Below are 19,897 nucleotides of genomic sequence, written 5' to 3'. Positions count from 1 at the left end.
ATGATTCCCCAGCAGTTGCCCCTCTCCATATCCCCTATGATGACGACGGACAATTTGACCCACCAATATTTAGTAAGCATAAATAACTGGTAAATATAAATTCATATAATGCACGTTAAAACTAACGTTCATGCTAACGTTACTTCACTACAACGTTTTTATTATCAGGCCCGTTACATGTTGCATAACATCATCATTCGTACCAAGGCTGGGCATATCATTAACCCCAATTCAATTGTTGTGCAAAATGGTCACGTAAATAGCCTACTAATAATGAGATAATTATCATAAAACTCAACAGGATTCAACCTGTCACTAATTATTCTCTGAGGAACTCGTTTTGGTCTCTCCACAGTAGACATGCTGCCATTTTATCAGTTAAACCACCTAAAGTGGCAGTTTAGAATTAATCTCCAATCTAAATTTATATATTTTTTTTAATTAATTGAGAAACAGATTTAAAATTAATATAGGTTTAAAGTGAAAACTAAACTTAGATTAGAGGAAGGATTTTATTTAAGTAGGATTCATTTAAAACTAGGTTTAACATTTGGTGCAACAAGATTAAAAGATACACCTTGATTTAATCCAGTTTAAGAGTTAATCCATGTTGGTGCAACCCTATTTCTAAATTAATTAGTTACATTTGCACCCTCATTCCGAATGGTTAATGTTTGGGATAGTGTGAAAAATAAAAAAACAGTTCCGACTGGGATTGAACATGCAACCTTCTGATCCAGAGTCTTTGGAGTTCACTAATCTGCCACCTAGCAAAACCCAATCCTACTTGATGGTAATAGTGCTCCGAAAGGTTGCTGGTTCGAATCCCAGAGGCAACTAGGTGAAAAATCTGTTGCTGTGACCTTGAGCAAGGTACTTAAACCTAAATTGCACCTGTAAATCACTCTGGATAAGAGCGTCTGCTAAAAAATGTTTTTTAAATTATAATAATTTTAAAAAGGGGTCCTCAGGACATAGACATCCAATTTCGATGTCGGATCTTCAACGATCTCTCTCAAATGTTTAGGATATAGCCAATTTTGACTTTGTGGCTGTGGTAACAGGTAGAAAAAAATGTGCTGCTCCTTTAAATTTTTAGTCGTCTATAAAATTGCCTGTTTGCACTTATTTGTTATATTACATTGAATATGACTATGTCTAAAATTATTATCCAATTCCTGTGCACATATTGAATAACTTACATGATGGAACATAGTGATAAATGCATGTTTATCAACTGTCGTTTAAGAATGCAAATTGTGCCTAAATCAATGCAGACCACATTGTAGCCATTTAATTGTCAGTTATTTCAATTAACACAAACTAGTAACGTGATGATGGTACATCAATCTCTCCATAACCCCCAATTAATTATAAATATTTTCAGGCGGTTGGGAGGTTGCCTATGTCACTGGTCCTGTTATTTAGCCCGGACAGGAACGGGTGCTTTTTCAGGAGGGAAACTTCACCAGGGTTTTTCTTGATTAAAAGACGATTCATTCATACAGTTAAATAATACGAGTCATTATAGCCATACAGCAAGGTAAGCGAATGTCGCCCAACAATTTTGTATTTAGGCAATACAAGGTTAGCTTTACTATCTGCCTGAGTTTGCGCCATTTTCGCTAGTTGGTTGATGCGTAAATGTGCGCCAGTTTGGGAAGCCCTAGGTTCTTTGTCCTGCTCAGTCATGGGTGGTATTGCGAATTCGTGTGAGGTTCCGCTTTAAGCCAAAGCAAGCGGACCAACATGGTAACTAATATGTATGGCTTCAGATGAGAAGAACGAGTCTCGTTGCCACAACGACGTGTAAAATCAACGACAAGTGCGCAAGTCTATGGTTTTTCAGTTTGCCAGCCGCGCGCCACAAATAGCCAGGGTACTTGCGCATGTTGTTGGCCAGTTTCTGTCTTGGAACTTGCTCTGAGTTATTTATTTCTTACGTGACTATAGTCGCTGACATAACTAGCTACCTTCTAACGTGTTTTAGCCACAAGCGGACCAGAGAGATTTTGCTCAAACATGCTGGACTTGTTGCTGGTACAGATGAACAGCCGGATGTTATGCTAATAGCTAGTAGCTATGATGTAATTTAGTGATGTTCGCTAACTATTCGACTATTCGTTATTTTTTTTTACGACTTTTTTTTTTTTTTACTGATGTGTCATGATGTTTGAGTGACTCGATCCTTTTGGATTTCGTTTACCTGCTGGCCGTTATGACTAATATAATGTTTAATACGCGCTCCTCCGGCTCAGCGGCTCCGGAGACATGCTCCGACCAAACAACTGTAAAATATTTTTTTATTTCACCTTTATTTAACCAGGTTGGCAAGTTGAGAACAAGTTCTCATTTACAATTGCGACCTGGCCAAGATAAAGCAAAGCAGTTCGACACATACAACGACACAGAGTTACACATGGAGTAAAACAACAATACAGTAGAAACAAGTCTATTTACGAAATCATGCTGCAGCAATAACATAACAAAAATACATGGTTATAACTGTTTATCTCATGTGTAAGAATAAATGCAATTCATTAATTATTCAATGTTTTGTAGAACTGAAACATGCATACAATGAGTTTCTGCAACAAGAAAATAAATCCGAAATGAATCGTTTTGGTGTGTTGCAGATTGCAAATGATATTGTGTTTATCACCCTCACCGCAATCAAGCAATGCATTCCGCCACGAGTCGTTAACAATCTAGTCCGATTGCTGCCACAAATAAACCTTGTTTAAAATGTATCAAGAAATCGTATTATTTGTATATAGTAATCAACAAATGTAAATAGTTTTAAAGCACACTTTTACAATTCTGTCACAAATGACAGCTCAATAAGCCCCTTATGGTGAACGAGAAGCTTGTAGAATCATTCTTTGCATTTTCAGTTTTATAATTTGCAGGTCTAGGCTCCTGCATGCTTTGGGCATAGATGGTAACATGCAGACTACTGTGCTCCACACTCATGCTCCAAGGACTTTCTCTTGAGTATGTTCTTGTGAGGATGAGCGTGTGGAGAACGCATTAAAACATTACAATTGAGAAGCACTTGCCCTACTGTATTACCTCAAACTGCACTTCCCCATTCACTGAACCTTCTTCCAGCCAGGACACTGGTAACAATAGAGACTAAACCAGATCTACACAAAGCAAATGTTTTACTTGATAATGATCAGCTAGATATGTGAATCGTATTAATCTAGCAAATGACTTATGCACGGTAGATGTACATTTTCTGTAGTTAGTTAGCTACCAATTCTTCGTGACTACCTAGCTAGACTGACTTGACTATGGACTTACACATTCACTGAACCTTCTTCCAGCCAGGAAAATTGCAAAAATGGAGACGACACAAACAAATGTTCTACTTCAAAATGATAAACTATCTATGCTACATGGCCAAAAGTAGGTGGACACCTGCTCGTCGAACATCTCATTCCAAAATCATGGGCAGTAATATGGATTTGGTCCCCCCCACCCTTTTGTTCCTATAACAGCCTCCACTCTTCTGGGAAGGCTTTCTACTAGATGTTGAAACATTGTTATGGGAACTTACTTCCATTCAGCCACAAAAGCATTGGTGAGGTTGGGCACTGATGTTGGGTGATTAGGCTTGACTCAGTCAGCGTCACAATTAATCCCAAAGTTGTTCGATGGGGTTGAGGTCAGAGGTCTGTTTAGGCCAGTCAAGTGCTTCTAACTCAATCTCGACAAACCATTTCTGTATGGACCTCGCTTTGTGCACGGGGGCATTGTCATGCTGAAACAGGAAAGGGCCTTCCACAAAGTTGGAAGCACAGAATTGTCTACAATGTCATTGTATGCTGTCACATTAAGATTTCACCTTCACTGGAACTAAGGGGCCTAGCCCGAACCATGACAACAGCCGCAGACCATTATTCCACTAACTTTACAGTTGGCACTATGCATCTGCCAAACTTAGATTAATCTCTCTGACTGCCAGATGGTGAAGTGTGATTCATCACTCCAGAGAACGTTTCCACTGCTCCAGAGTCCAATGGTGGCGAGCTTTACACCACTCCAGCCGACACCTTGGCATTGCACATGGTGATCTTAGGCATGTGTGCGGCTGCTCGGCCATGGAAACCAATTTCATGAAGCTCCCAACGAACAGTTCTTGTGCTGACGTTGCTTCCAGAGGCAGTTTGGAACTCTGTAGAGTTGATCCTCTGAAACCCAACCAAGCCGCACTGCTTCTTAACACAGCGCGCATCCAACCCGGAAGCCAGCCACACCAATGTGTCTGAGGAAGCACCATGCACCTAGCGACCTGGTCAGCGTGCACTGCGCCCGGCCCGCCACAGGAGTCGCTAGTACGCGGTGAGACAAGGACATCCCTACCGGCCTAACCCGAACGACGCTCCCGGTCACGGCCGGCTGCAACACAGCCTGGGCTTGAACCCAGAGTCTCTGGTGGCACAGCTAGCACTGCACTGCAGTGCCTTAGACCGCTGCGCCACCCGGGAGGCCTTCGAAGTATTAGGACATTTAATCGATGTTCCAGCGGTTTATTAGAGCTGCGCATGTACTGGGACCGGGTAGCGCAAGCTCTTATGCTCCCTCTTATGCGCGAGTAAAGTGAGTTTGAGAAAAACTGTCTTGTACATTTAGACTGTGAAATTATTTATATGTCCGAACTCGGAATCAAAAAGTATTCGCAAAAATGACATGGTCAGTGCAGTAGAAAGTTTATTTTGATTGGAAGTTTTCTGCATTTATCAGAAGTCCCATCAGTAGCCAGGATTATTAAGGAAATTGTTCTTCTTGCAAAGCATGTAAACAGTTTAAACTATCATATTAACCTATCCAATGACATTCCATTGACCAGATTGCCGTACATTCAACAAATCTGATCTAACAAAGTGGATATTGGTCAAACCTGTCATGATTTACGGCTCATGATTTTGGGCTAACCAGCCCAATGTGGTTACTTACAGTGCATTCAGAAAGTATTCATACCCCTTGACTTTGTCCACGTTATGTTTTAGCCTTATTCTTAAATGTGTTTTTTTAAAATAGGTTTAGAATGTGTTTTTATTTTTTTTCAAAAAGGGGGGGGGGGGGGGGATCACAAGTATTCAGACCCTTTACTCAGTACTTTGTTGAAACATCTTTGGCAGCAATTACAGCCTCAAGTCTTCTTGGATATGACACACCTGTATTTGGGGAGTTTCTCCCGTTCTTATCTCATCTCTCCAGAGATGTTTGTTCGAGTTGAAGTCCGTGCTCTGGCTGGGCCACTCAAAGGCATTCGGAGACTTGTCCCGAAGCCACTCCTGCATTGTCTTGACTGTGTGCTTAGGGTCGTTGTCCTTTTGGAAGGTGAACCTTCGCCCCCAGTCGGAGGTCCTGAGTGCTCTGGAGCAGGTTTTCATCAAGGATCTCTTTGTACTTTGCTCCGTTCATCATTCTCTCGATCCTGACTAGTCTTCCTCTCCCTGCTGCTGAAAAACATCCCCACAGCATGATGCTGCCACAAACCATGCATCACCGTAGGGATGGTGCCAGGTTTCCTCCAGACGTGATGCTTAGCATTCAGGCCAATAGTTCAATCTTGGTTTCATCATATCAGAGAATCTTGTTTTTAATGGTCAGAGTCCTTTAGGTGCCTTTTGGCAAACTCCAAGCGAGTCGTCATGTGCCTTTTACTGAGAAGTGGCTATTCCACAATAAAGGCCTGATTGGTGGAGTGCTGCAGAGATGGTTGTTCTTCTGTAAGGTTCTCCCATCTACGCAGAGAAACTCTGTCAGTGACCATCGGGTTCTTGGTCACCTCCCTGACCAAGGCCCTTCTCCCCCGATTGCTCAGTTTGGCCGGGCGGACAGGTCTAGGAAGAGTCTTGGTGGTTCCAAACTTTTTCCATTTAAGAATGATGGAGACCATGCTTTTCTTGTGGACCTTCAATGCTGCAGACATTTTTTCGTACCATTCCCCAGATCTGTGCCTCGACACAATTCTGTCTCAGAGCTCTACGGACAATTCCTTCGACGATAAATTTAAACACAATGCACCTGAGCTCAATTTTGAGTCTCATAGCAAAGGGTCTGAATACTTATGTTACTTTTTAAAACTTTTTAATTTTTTTATACATTTGCTAGCATTTCTACTAACCTGTTTTGACTTCATCAGTATGGGCTATTGTGTGTAGATTGCTGAGGATTTTATTTTTATTTTTTATCCATTTTAGAATAAGGCTGTAATGTAACAAAGTGGAAAAAGTCAAGGGGCCTGAATACTTTCCAAATACACTGTAAGTCCAATTTGGATATATTTGGTTGTTCTCGCTGCATAACATGTAGAAGTCCCTTTTTCAGGTTTAGAAGAAGTGACTCCTAAATTCTTACTCCCGTTCGTATAAGCTGGTTAGTATAGCAAGCATACAGAACACCTTCCTAATATTGAGTTTCACCCCCTTTTCCCCTCAGAACAGCCTCAATTTTTCAGGGCATGGACTCTACAAGGTGTCAAGTGTTCCACAGGGATTATGGCCCATTTTGACTCCAATACTTCCAACAGTTGGCTGGATGTCCTTTGTATGGTGGGCCGTTCCTGATACACATGGGAAACTGTTGTGCGTGGAAAAACCCAGCAGCGTTGCAGTTCTTGACACACTCAAAGTGGAGCACCTGGCACCTACCATGTCCCGTTCAAAAGCACAAATCTTTTGCCTTGCCCATTTGCCCTCTGAATGGCACACATAGACAATCCATGTCTCAAGGCATCTTTAACCTGCCTCCCCTTCATCTACACTGATTGGCATGGATTTAACAAGTGACGTCGGTATAAGATCATAGCTTTCACCTTGTCTGTCCGTCATGGAATGAGCAGGTGTTCCTAATGTGTTGTACACTTGGTGTATGCCATAGTGACACAATCCTAAGAAATGTATGTACACGTCTTTGAAAGCACACGTTTGTCACCTCTGCTGTTTCAGAAAGCCCACCAGTCATGTCAGGTATTGCATTGAGCCGGCTTGCTCAGGAGCGCAAAGCGTGGCGGAAAGACCACCCTTTTGTGAGTAGCAGTGTGTAGTTCTAGACTTTTTATTTATATTTCTAATAGTACTTTTTTTCTTTTTTAAACTATGATGGGGATTGGGGGAAGTGTTTTATCCATTATTCAAGAGCTTTGAAATGAAGGTTTATTTTTGCTTAATCTCACTGTTTTACTGTTTGCTGCACCTCCATCTAAGGGCTTTGTGGCTGTGCCCACGAAAAATCCAGATGGAACAATGAACTTGATGAACTGGGAATGTGCCATTCCTGGGAAGAAGGGGGTACGTACAGCCATTTATCTACACATGCAATACAGTTTCAAAGTGGAGGTGCCGAGTGACTTTGTTTATAGCATTTTGCCTGTGCATAGTTAGTAGTAGATCATGTCTAGAAATGTTTTTGCACCAATACTATGAAGTGGACATCTTGTATGAAACCAAAGAATGCTAGGATGGGTCATAGTTCATCCTTGATCTTCATAGTCTGCAAGTGTTTGTGATCAATTATAAACACTTACGACTCCTCCCCAGACCCCATGGGAAGGAGGCTTGTTCAAACTGCGGATGCTGTTCAAGGATGACTATCCTTCCTCGCCCCCAAAGTGTGAGTTACCTTTTAACCAGTCTTCTGTTTTTTATTTTATTTTTTATTATTAGAATCCCCATTAGCTCTTCCTCATGCAGCAGCTACTCTTCCTGAGGGCAACATAAAACATGGCACAATACAGAACGTTGGGAACAGCTCAGTATTCGGGCCCAATAGTTGAAAAATGCATCCTTCGCTCTTCCTTGACGTAGTCACTGATCTGACACTAATTTGATTGGTGCAAGGTTTTTTTTCACCAATTCAGTCAGATCAGGTGGTCACAAAGGTAGGAAGAATGTATTGGAACAGACCTTAGGTCGTGAGAGTAGTTCTAGTTTAACTTTACTGATTTTTATTTCATAGGTAAATTTGAGCCTCCGCTCTTCCATCCTAACGTGTATCCGTCAGGCACAGTATGCCTATCCATTCTAGAAGAGGACAAGGACTGGAGACCCGCCATCACCATCAAGCAGGTTAGGATATGCTGGGGATCGACTTACAAGCTATAGCCACCAAATGGCTATGCCCAACTGTGATTTTTATGTTTTGTCATTTCTTACAGATCCTATTAGGAATACAGGAACTCTTAAATGAGCCAAATATCCAGGATCCAGCACAAGCAGAGGCATACACAATTTACTGGTGCGTTCTGCTAGTATCTAAGGGATGCCTTCCTGTTTGCCGTGTTGTTTTTCGGATAGGGATATGGTGGAATTAACACTAGATTCTGATCTTTCTGTTGTTTTACTAAACCCCTCTTTCTTTTCAGCCAAAACAGAGTAGAATATGAAAAAAGAGTTCGAGCACAGGCCAAAAAATTCTCCCCTTCGTAAGGGTGAAGGCTTGGCTTCGGCAGAAGGAATGGGTCAAACGCGGATCACCTCACCTCTGTTTCTCTATGAATGTGCCCCTCTCACATCGGGACTTGCTTATAAGGACTTCTATTTAAAACTGATACATTCTGTGCCATCCTCTTTTCCTTTTTTTGTTCTTTACCTCTGGGTTGGAGTGTGGCAGGCGCTGGGATGAAATGGGAGCCGTAGCACCCCGGCCGCTTCCTTTTTTTAGCCGTATTACTTGTCTTGTGGTGCGAGGGACAGAGCACAGTACCGGTTTTGCCATCGACTCAAAATAAGCCTCTTTTGAGGAAGAGAACGTCTTGGTTGTCTTTGTCTTTTGTTTAATTTCTCTCACAGGGTCTGTTCCTTTAAAAAAAAAAAAAAAAACACCCCTCTTGTATTTTCCTTGATTTTTAATTCTGTAAAATTAGCTATTTACTTAAATGTCAGTATTTCAACTGCTGTATAATTAGTGGCACTTTTTATACTGTATTATCTCACTAGTTTCTCTAGAATGCTCGGTCTGATTCTCTTATGCAGGTTTTCTATTCAGCATGCTGTAATATAAAATAATCTGCTGTCTTTTTTTCTTTTGTTATTTGTAGTGTTTGCAAATTTTTTTATGGCCTCGTCTCAATGCAGGTAGGCTTACTTCTGTATTAAACTCTATTTATAGGGTGCTTTGTTCATGTACGTGTTAGACTAAATAAACCCTTTCTATAAAGCCACTGTTATACTTTCTGTCTCGCAGTAAAACTAGTGTTTTAACAAATGCTGGCATAGAATTGTTATAAAAGCTATAGCTGGACCCCCCCCCCCCCCCCCCCCCCACAAGAAACACTGTTTATATACCATATTTTGTACAGATGTTTGTTTGATCGTCATGATACAGTAAAACATCACACTTTATCAAGAAATTTGATTTTTGTCTTGAGTGGATGTATTTTGTTTACATGATAATGATCAAAATACAATATATTTGCACTTTTTTATTAACTCACAACATTTTAAAACAACAATTAAGGTTCTTATCCCTTGAGTAAGAATGAGCACAATGTCTGTAGATGAAGAGGAAATGCGGCTTATGTACAATATATTTTCTAGCCTCTTCAATCCTAACGCGTATCTGTCAGGCACAATATACCTGAAGACGAGGACTGGCGACCAGCAATCACCATCAAGCAGGTTAGAATATACTGGTGGTTAACAAATGCTGAAGTGGAAATGTTTTAATGGCTGTAACTGACAACCCCCACCCCAAAAACTATTAAAGACACTTTCAATATATCATATTTTATTGAGATAGTATATTAAACCATGTTTGAACATTGGGATTCAGAGTAAGACATCACACTTGATTTCCAGATTATTGAGGTAAAATTAAAAGAACATGATTATAATATAGGATATTTGCACCAGAGGTTGGTGGGAGGAGCTACAGGAGGACAGGCTCATTGTAGTGAGCTGTTACAATGAACCTGGCCTCAAAGCTCCAGCCGTCTCTGATTTGCGCTTTATAATTTACAAAAACATTTAAAAACAAGAATTGAGGATCTTATTATCCCAGTAAGAATAAACACGTTTTCTGTAGATGAGCAAATGCAGTGTATTTACAATGACTTTTCTAGCCTGTATTGTATTCAATTATTTATATATAGACTAGATTACTGATAAGGGGTGCTGTGTTAAACTACCCTGCCTCAATCTTGCCACTCCCCTACCATTGTAAAACATATTTTGGAAGCTATAGAAATGCATTTATTAATGTCTACATTTGTTTTTTCCATGTGTATTCTTTACAGACACTATAATGCATGCTATTATGTTATCTAAACAATATATACAGTAGCAGTCAAAAGTTTGGACACCTACTCATTCCAGGGTTTTCCTTTATTTTTACTATTTTCTACATTGAAGAATAATAGTGAAGACATCAAAACTATGAAGTAACATATATGGAATCACAAGGTAACCAGAAAAGTGTTAAACAAATCAAAATGCACTACCGTTCAAAAGTTTGGAGACACTTCGAAATGTCCTTGTTTTTGAAAGGAAATTTTAAAAATTCTAGGCAGAGTTGCAAAGTAAAAGCCATATCTCAGACTGGCCAATAAAAATAAAAGATTACGATGGCCAAAAGAACACAGACACTGGATAGAGGAACTCTGCCTAGAAGGCCAACATCCCGGAGTCGCCTCTTCACTGTTGACGTTGAGACTGGTGTTTTGCGGGTACCATTTAGTGAAGCTGCCCGTTGTGGACTTGTGAGAGGCGTCTGTTTCTCAAGGTAGACACACTAAGGAGTGGCTTCGTAAGAAACATTTCAAAGTCCTGGAGTGGCCTAGCCAGTCTCCAGATCTCAACCCCATAGAAAATCTTTGGAGGGAGTTGAAAGTCCGTGTTGCCCAGCAACAGCCCCAAAACATCACTGCTCTAGAGGAGATCCGCATGGAGGAATGGGCCAAAATACCAGCAACAGTGTGTGAAAACCTTGTGAAGACTTACAGAAAACGTTTGACCTCTGTCATTGCCAACAAAGGGTATATAACAAAGTATTGAGATAAACACTTGTTATTGACCAAATACTTATTTTCCACCATAATTTGCAAATAAATTCATTAAAAATCCTACAATGTGATTTTCTGGATTTTTTTTTTCATTTTGTCTGTCATAGTTGAAGTGTACCTATGATGAAAATTACAGGCCTCTCTCATATTTTTAAGTGGGAGAACTTGCACTATTGGTGGCTGACTAAATACTTTTTCCATTAAAAATCTGCCATTTCCAGCTACAATAGTCAACAACATACAACATTAACTACACTGTATTTCTGATCAATTTGATGATATTTTAATGGACAAAAAAATAGCTTTTCTTTCAAGAACAAGGACATTTCTAAGTGACTCCAAACCTTTGAACGGTAGTGTATATTTTATATTTGAGATTCTTCAAAATAGCTACCCTTTGCCTTAATGACAGCTTTGCACACTCTTGGCATTCTCTCAACCAGCGTCATAAGGTAGTCTGGAATGCATTTCAATGAACAGGTGTACCTTGTTAAAAGTTAATTTGTGGAATTTCTTTCCTTCTTAATGTGTTTGAGCCAATCAGTTATCATGTGACAAGGTAAGGGTGGTATAGAGAAGACATCCCTTTCTGGTAAATGGCCAAGTCCATATTATGGCAAGAGCAGCAGTCAATGCGGAACATCTCAAGAACTTTGGACATTTCTTCAAGTGCAGTCGCAAAAACCATCAAGCGCTATGATGAAACTGGCTCTCATGAGGACCGCCACAGGAAAGGAAGACTCAGAGTTACCTCTGCTGCAGAGGATAAATTCATTATAGCCTCAGAAATTGCAGCCCAAATAAACACTTCGCAGAGTTCAAGTAACAGAGACATGTCAACTTCAACTGTTCAGAGGAGACTGTGTGAATCAGGCCTTCATGGTCTTATTGCTGCAAAGAAACCACTACTAAATGACATCAAAAAGAAGAAGAGACTTGCTTGGGGCAAGACACACGAGCAATGGACATTAGACCCGTGGAAATCTGATCTGATGATTCCAAATTTGAGATTTTTGGTTCCAACCGCCGTGTCTTGATTAGACGCAGAGTAGGTGAACGGATGATCCCTGCATCAGATCAAATTTTATTTTTCACATACACGTGTTTAGCAGGTGTTATTGCGGGTGTAAGTGAAATGCTTGTGTTTCTAGTTCCAACAGTGCTGTAATATCTAACAAGTAATATCTAACAATACACACAAACTAAAGTATAGGAATGGAACTAAGAATATATCAATATCTGGACGAGCAATGTCAGAGCGGCATAGACTAAGATACAGTAGAATAGAATAGAATACAGTATATACAGTTGAAGTCGGAAGTTTACATACACCATAGCCAAATAGATTTAAACTCAGTTTTTCACAATTCCTGACATTTAATCCTAGTAAAGATTCCCTGTTTTAGGTCAGTTAGGATCACCACTTTATTTTAAGAATGTGAAATGGCAGAATAATATTAGAGAGAATTATTTATTTCAGCACATTCCCAGTGCGTCAGAAGTTTACATACACTCAATTAGTAATTGGTAGCATTGCCTTTAAATTGTTTAACTTGGGTCAAACGTTTCGGGTAGCCTTCCACAAGCTTCCTACAATAAATTGGTGTGAATTATGGCTCATTCCTCCTGTCAGAGCTGGTGTAACTGAGTCAGGTTTGTAGGCCTCCTTGCTCACACGTGCTTTTTCAGTTCTGCCCACACATTTTCGATAGGCTTGAGGTCAGGGCTTTGTGATGGCCACTCCAATACCTTGACTTTGTCGTCCTTAAGCCATTTTGCAACAACTTTGGAAGTATGCTTGAGGTCATTGTCCATTTGGAAGACTCATTTGTGACCAGGCTTCAACTTCCTGACTGATGTCTTGAGGTGTTGCTTCAATATATTCACATAATTCTCCTTCCTCATGGTGCCATCTATTTTGTGAAGTGCTCCAGTCCCTTCTGCAGCAAAACACCTCCACAACACGATGCTGCCACCCCTGTGCTTCATGGTTGGGGTGGTGTTCTTCGGCTTGCAAGCCTCCCCCTTTTTCCTCCAAACATAACGATGGTCATTATGGCAAACAGTTCTATTTTTGTTTCATCAGACCACAAAACATTTCTCCAAAAAGTACGATCTTTGTCCCCATGTGCAGTTGCAAACCATAGTCTGGCTTTTTAATGGTGGTTTTGAAGCAGTGGCTTCTTCCTTGCTAAGAGGCCTTTCAGGTTATGTCAATATAGGACTTGTTTTACTGTGGATATAGATACTTTTGTACCTGCTTCCTCCAGCATCTTCCTCCAGCATCTTCACAAATCTTCCTCCAGCATACTTTTGCTGTTGTTCTGGGATTGATTTGCATATTTTCGCACCAAAGTACGTTTATCTCTAGGAGACAGAATGCGTCTCCTTCCTGAGAGGTATGATGGTTGTGTGGTCCCATGGTGTTTATACTTGCGTACTATTGTTTGTACAGATGAACGTGGTACCTTCAGGCATTTGGAAATTGCTCCCAAGGATGAACCAGACTTGTGGAGGTCCACAATTATTTTTCTTAGGTATAGTTTCTTTGGATTTTCTCTTGATGTTAAGCAAAGAAGCACTGAGTTTGAATGTAGTCCTTGAAATACATCCACATGTACACCTCCAATTGACTAAAATTATGTCAATTAGCCTATCAGAAGCTTCTAAAGCCACATAATTTTCTGGAATTTTCCAAGCTGTTTAAAGGCACAGTCAATTTAGTGTATGTAAACTTTTGACCCACTGGAATTGTGTTGCAGTGAATTATAAGTGAATTAATCTGTCTGTAAACATTTGTTGGAAAAATATCTTCAGTCATGCACAAAGTAGATATCTTAAATGACTTGCCAAAACTATAGTTTGTTAACAAGAAATTTGGGGAGTGGTTGAAAAACGAGTTCTAATAACTCCAACCTAAGTGTATGTAAACTTTCGACTTCAACTGTACATATGAGATGAGAAATGCAAAATATGTAAACATTATTAAAGTGGCCAGAGAGGGACACAGTTCAGAGGATTCATGACAGGAACCTGAAAATACTAAGGTAACACTTTACCTAGAACCTACAGGTAGACTGTATGTCTTAATGCATTGAGACTTTTCACAGGAATGTAGTATAGGAACCAGGATATAGAATGAGACTGGTAGCTGCAAGAAGCCTAGGGGTTAGAGCATTGGGCCAGTCACTGAAAGGTTGCTGGATTGAATCCCTGAGCTGACAAGGTAAATATTTGTCGTTCTGAACAAATCAAATAAAATAACGTTCACATACACATGGTTAGCAGATATTAATGCGAGAGTAGCAAAATGCTTGTGCATCTAGTTCTGACAGTGCAGTAATATCTAACAAGTAATCTAACAAATTCAGAACGACTACCTTATACACACAATGTAAGGGGATGGAATAAGAATAGGTACTGTATATATAAATATATGGATGCGCGATGGAGGTGCGGCATAGGCAAGATGCAATAGATGGTTTAAAATACAGTATATAGATATGAGATGAGTCATGTAGGATATGTAAACATTATTAAAGTGGCATTATTTAAAGTGAGTAGTGGTACCTTTATTAAATCAATTTCTTAAAGTGGCCAGTGATTTGAGTATGTATGTTGGCAGTCTGATGGCCTTGAGATAGAAGCTGTTTTTCAGTCTCTCGGTCCCAGCTTTGATGCACCTGTACTGACCTCGCCTTCTGGATGATGATAGCGGGGTGAACAGGCAGTGGCTCGGGTGGTTGTTGTCCTTGATGATCTTTTGGCCTTCCTGTGACATCGGGTGGTGTAGGTGTCCTGGAGGGCAGGTAGTTTGCCCCCGGTCATGCGTTGTACAGACCGCACCACCCTTTGGAGAGCCCTGCGGTTGTGGGCAGAGAAGTTGCCGAACCTGGCAGTGTTACAGCCCGAAAGGATGCTCTCGATTGTGCATCTGTAAAAGTTTGTGAGGGTTTTAGGAGACAAGCCAAATATCTTCAGCCTCCTGAGGTTGATGTATCTTCTTCACCACCATGTCTGTGTGGGTGGACCATTTCAGTTTGCCTGTGATGTGTACGCCGAGAAACTTAAAACTTTCCACTTTCTCCACTACTGTCCTGTCGATGTGGATAGTGGGGTGCTCCCTCTGCTGTTTCCTGAAGTCCACAATCATCTCCTTTGTTTTGTTTTGTTGACATTGAGTGAGAGGTTATTTCCCTGACACCACACTCCGAGGGCCCTCACCTCCTTCCTGTAGGTTGTCTCGTCATTGTTGGTAATCAAGCCTACAACTGTAATGTCTTTTGCAAACTTAATGATTGAGTTGGAGGCGTGCATGGCCACGCAGTCATGGGGGAACAGGGAGTACAGGAGAGAGAGAACGCACCCTTGTGGTGCCCCAGTGTTGAGGATCAGCGGGGTGGAGATGTTGTTTCCTACCTACCTTCACCACCTGCGGGGTGGCCCATTAGAAAGTTCAGGCTTAATGATGAGTTTAGAGGGTACTATGGTGTTGAATGCTGAGCTGTAGTCAATGAACAGCATTCTTACATAGGTATTCCTCTTCTCCAGATGGGATAGGGCAGTGTGCAGTGTGATGGTGATTGCATCATCTGTGGACCTATTGGGGGTAAGCAAATTGGAGTGGGTCTAGGGTATCAGGTAGGGTGGAGGTGATATGACCCTTGACTAGTCTCTCAAAGCACTTCATGATGACAGAAGTGAGTGCTACAGGGTAATAGTCATTTAGTTCAGTTACCTTAGCTTTCTTGGGAACAGGAACAATGGTAGCCATTTTGAAGCATGTGGGGACAGCAGACAGGGATAGGGATTGATTGAATATGTCCATAAACACACCAGCCAGCTGGTCTGCGCATGACCTCAGGATGCGGCTAGGGATGTCGTCTGGGCCGGCAGCCTTGCGAGGTTTAACAAGTTTAAATGTTTTACTCACGTCGGCCACAGAGAAGGAGAGCCCACAGTCTTTGGTAGCGCGCAAAGAAGTTGTTTCATTTGTCTGGGAGCAAGACACTGGTGTACGCGACGGGGCTGGTTTTCTTTTTGTAATCTGTGATTGTCTGTAGACCCTGCCACATTCGTCTCGTGTTTGAGCCATTGAATTGCGACTCTACTTTGTCTCTGTACTGACGCTTTGCTTGTTTGATTGCCTTGCCGAGGTGCCAGTGTGGTTCCCACCGTGAAACATGGATGAGGAGGTGGGATGGTGTGGGGGTGCTTTGCTGGTGACACTGTCTGTGATTTATTTAGAATTCAAGGCACACTTAACCAACATGGCTACCACAGCATTCTGCAGCGATACGCCATCCCATCTGGTTTGCGCTTAGTGGGACTATCATTTGTTTTTTAACAGGACAATGACCCAACACACCTCCAGGCTGTGTAAGGGCTATTTGACCAAGAAGGAGAGTGATAGAGTGCTGCATCAGATGACCTGGCCTCCACAATCCCCCGACCTCAACCCAATTGAGATGGTTTGGGATGAGTTGGACCGCAGAGTGAAGGAAAAGCGGCCAACAAGTGCTCAGCATATGTGAGAACTCCTTCAAGACTGTTGGAAAAGCATTCCAGGTGAAGCTGGTTGAGATAATGGCAAGAGTGTGCAAAGCTGTCATCAAGGCAAAGGGTGGCTACTTTGAGGAATCTCCAATAAAAAATATATTTTGATTTTTTAAACATTTTTTGGTTGCTACATGATTCTATATGTGTTATTACATAGTTTTGATGTCTTCGCTATTATTCTACAATGTAGAAAATAGTCAAAATAAAGAAAAACCCTCGAATGAGTAAGTGTATCAAAACGTTTGATTGGTAATATATATGTATATATACACACTGCTCAAAAAAATAAAGGGAAAACTTAAACAACACAATGTAACTCCAAGTCAATCACACTTCTGTGAAATCAAACTGTCCACTTAGGAAGCAACACTGATTGACAATAAATTTCACATGCTGTTGTGCAAATGGAATAGACAACAGGTGGAAATTATAGGCAATTAGCAAGACACCCCCAATAAAGGAGTGGTTCTGCAGGTGGTGACCACAGACCACTTCTCAGTTCCTATTCTTCCTGGCTGATGTTTTGGTCACTTTTGAATGCTGGCGGTGCTTTCACTCTAGTGGTAGCATGAGACGGAGTCTACAACCCACACAAGTGGCTCAGGTAATGCAGCTCATCCAGAATGGAACATCAATGCGAGCTGTGGCAAGACGGTTTGCTGTGTCTGTCAGCGTAGTGTCCAGAGCATGGAGGCGCTACCAGGAGACAGGCCAGTACATCAGGAGACGTGGAGGAGGCGTAGGAAGGCAACAACCCAGCAGCAGGACCGCTACCTCCGCCTTTGTGCAAGGAGGAGCAGGAGGAGCACTGCCAGAGCCCTGCAAAATGACCTCCAGCAGGCCACAAATGTGCATGTGTCTGCTCAAACGGTCAGAAATAGACTCCATGAGGCTGGTATGAGGGCCCGACATCCACAGGTGGGGGTTGTGCTTACAGCCCAACACCGTGCAGGACGTTTGGCATTTGCCAGAGAACACCAAGATTGGCAAATTCGCCACTGGTGCCCTGTGCTCTTCACAGATGAAAGCAGGTTCACACTGAGCACATGTGACAGACGTGACAGAGAACGTGGAGAACGTTCTGCTGCCTGCAACATCCTCCAGCATGACCGGTTTGGTGGTGGGTCAGTCATGGTGTGGGGTGGCATTTCTTTGGGGGGCCGCACAGCCCTCCATGTGCTCGCCAGAGGTAGCCTGACTGCCATTAGGTACCGAGATGAGATCCTCAGACCCCTTGTGAGACCATATGCTGGTGCTGTTGGCCCTGGGTTCCTCCTAATGCAAGACAATGCTAGACCTCATGTGGCTGGAGTGTGTCAGCAGTTCCTGCAAGAGGAAGGCATTGATGCTATGGACTGGCCCGCCCGTTCCCCAGACCTGAATCCAATTGAGCACATCTGGGACATCATGTCTCGCTCCATCCACCAACGTCACGTTGCACCACAGACTGTCCAGGAGTTGGCGGATGCTTTAGTCCAGGTCTGGGAGGAGATCCCTCAGGAGACCATCCGCAACCTCATCAGGAGCATGCCCAGGCGTTGTAGGGAGGTCATACAGGCACGTGGAGGCCACACACACTACTGAGCCTCATTTTGACTTGTTTTAAGGACATTACATCAAAGTTGGATCAGCCTGTAGTGTGGTTTTCCACTTTAATTTTGAGTGTGACTCCAAATCCAGACCTCCATGGGTTGATACATTTGATTTCCATTGATCATTTTTGTGTGATTTTGTGTGACATTCAACTATGTAAAGAAAAAAGAAAAAGAAAGAAAAAAGAAAAAAGTATTTAATAAGAATATTTCATTCATTCAGATCTAGGATGTGTTATTTTAGTGTTCCCTTTATTTTTTTGAGCAGTGTATATATACATATATATTTAGATGTTACTGTCCCCACTACAACAAAAGATAACATTTATCCTTGAAACATTAAATTGAAATACTGTAGAATTCCATTAATTCCTATGGAGGACTGCTCTTATTAGGGAGTGGCAATATGGCCACCAATGGTGGCTTCAAAGCCTCTCAATGACCAATACGTGGCATCAGCAATCCAGGGTTTATATACATCATTGATTGAATTAGAGAAGTGTCTTGACCAGGGGTTTCCCAAACTCGGTCCCATCATGAAGCTTTGATTATTTGAATCAGCTGCGTAGTGCTGGGGCACAAAAAGTGCTGTGAGGGTGGGATCATTTGGCCATTTGATTTAGAATTTTAGGACCCCTTTAGGGTCCTATCTTTTTTTATGTATTTGTTAAAATATTGAATTTGGTCTTTACTACGACAGCCCATAGAAACTCATCAAATAACACATTCATAAATGGATAAAAAGACAGTCAAAAAATATATCATAAGGAATAGGGTTTTGAAGTGTCTGTCCTATATCTAGGAGATATAAGAAAGCTTAGGAAATATATATATATATATACTGAACAAAAATATAAACACAACATGCAACAATTTCAATGATTTTACTGAGTAAGGAAATGAGTCTTTTGAAATATATTCATTAGGCCCTAATCTATTGATTTCACATGACTGGGCAGGGGCACAGCCATGGGTGGGCCTGGGAAGGCATAAGCCCACCAGCTAGGGAGCCAGGCCCACCCACTGGGGAGCCAGGCCCAGCTAATCAGAATGAGTTTTTCCTAACAAGATAGAAATTCTCCTCTTCATCAACTGTCTGGGTGGCTGGTCACAGACAATCCCACAGGTCAAGAAGCCAGATGTGGAGGTCCTGAGCTGGCGTGGTTACACGTGGTCTGCGCTTGTAACGCCGGTTGGACATGCTGCCAAATTCTCTAAAATGACATTGGAGGCAGCTTATGGTAGAGAAATGAACATTAAATTCTCTAGCAACAGCTCTGGTGGACATTCCTACAGCCAGCATGCCAATAGCATGCTCCCTCAAAACTTGAGGCATCTGTGGCAAAACAATTGTGTTGTGTGACAAAACAGCACATGTTAGAGTGGCCTTTTATTGTCCCAAGCATGATCATGATGATCCCAAGCATGATCATGCTGTTTAATCAGCTTCTTGATATGCCACACCTGTCAGGTAGGTGGATTATCTTGGCAAATGAGAAATGCTCACTAGCAGGGATGTAAACAAATTTGTGCACAAATTTTGAGATAAATAAGCTTTTTGTGTGTATGGAAAATTTCTGGGATCCTTTATTTCAGCTCATGAAACATCGGATCAACACTTTATATGTTGCATTTATATTTTTGTTCATTATATATAATATATGTTGTTTTTTTTTACACATATTTAACCCCTTAATTTTGTTGGCACAAAACTACCTCCATATTTTCATTC

The 19,897-nt window shown here is 41.5% G+C and overlaps 1 protein-coding gene across 1 annotated transcript; it reads left to right on the top strand.

Moving 5' to 3' along the window:
- On the top strand, positions 1 to 9,172 carry ube2ib (ubiquitin-conjugating enzyme E2Ib). The gene is given in 8 exon segments (XM_021565151.2): positions 1 to 16; positions 19 to 72; positions 6,963 to 7,042; positions 7,221 to 7,304; positions 7,554 to 7,626; positions 7,972 to 8,081; positions 8,171 to 8,250; positions 8,378 to 9,172. Coding segments are annotated over 8 exon segments (561 nt in total). The 3' UTR covers positions 8,442 to 9,172.
- The last annotated feature ends 10,725 nt before the right edge of the window (positions 9,173 to 19,897 follow it).

Source organism: Oncorhynchus mykiss, chromosome 16, assembly GCF_013265735.2.
Source record: "Oncorhynchus mykiss isolate Arlee chromosome 16, USDA_OmykA_1.1, whole genome shotgun sequence".
Taxonomy (NCBI): Eukaryota; Metazoa; Chordata; class Actinopteri; order Salmoniformes; family Salmonidae; genus Oncorhynchus; species Oncorhynchus mykiss.
Note: the sequence above shows the minus strand (reverse complement) of the source record. Positions and strands in the feature narration are given on the sequence as shown.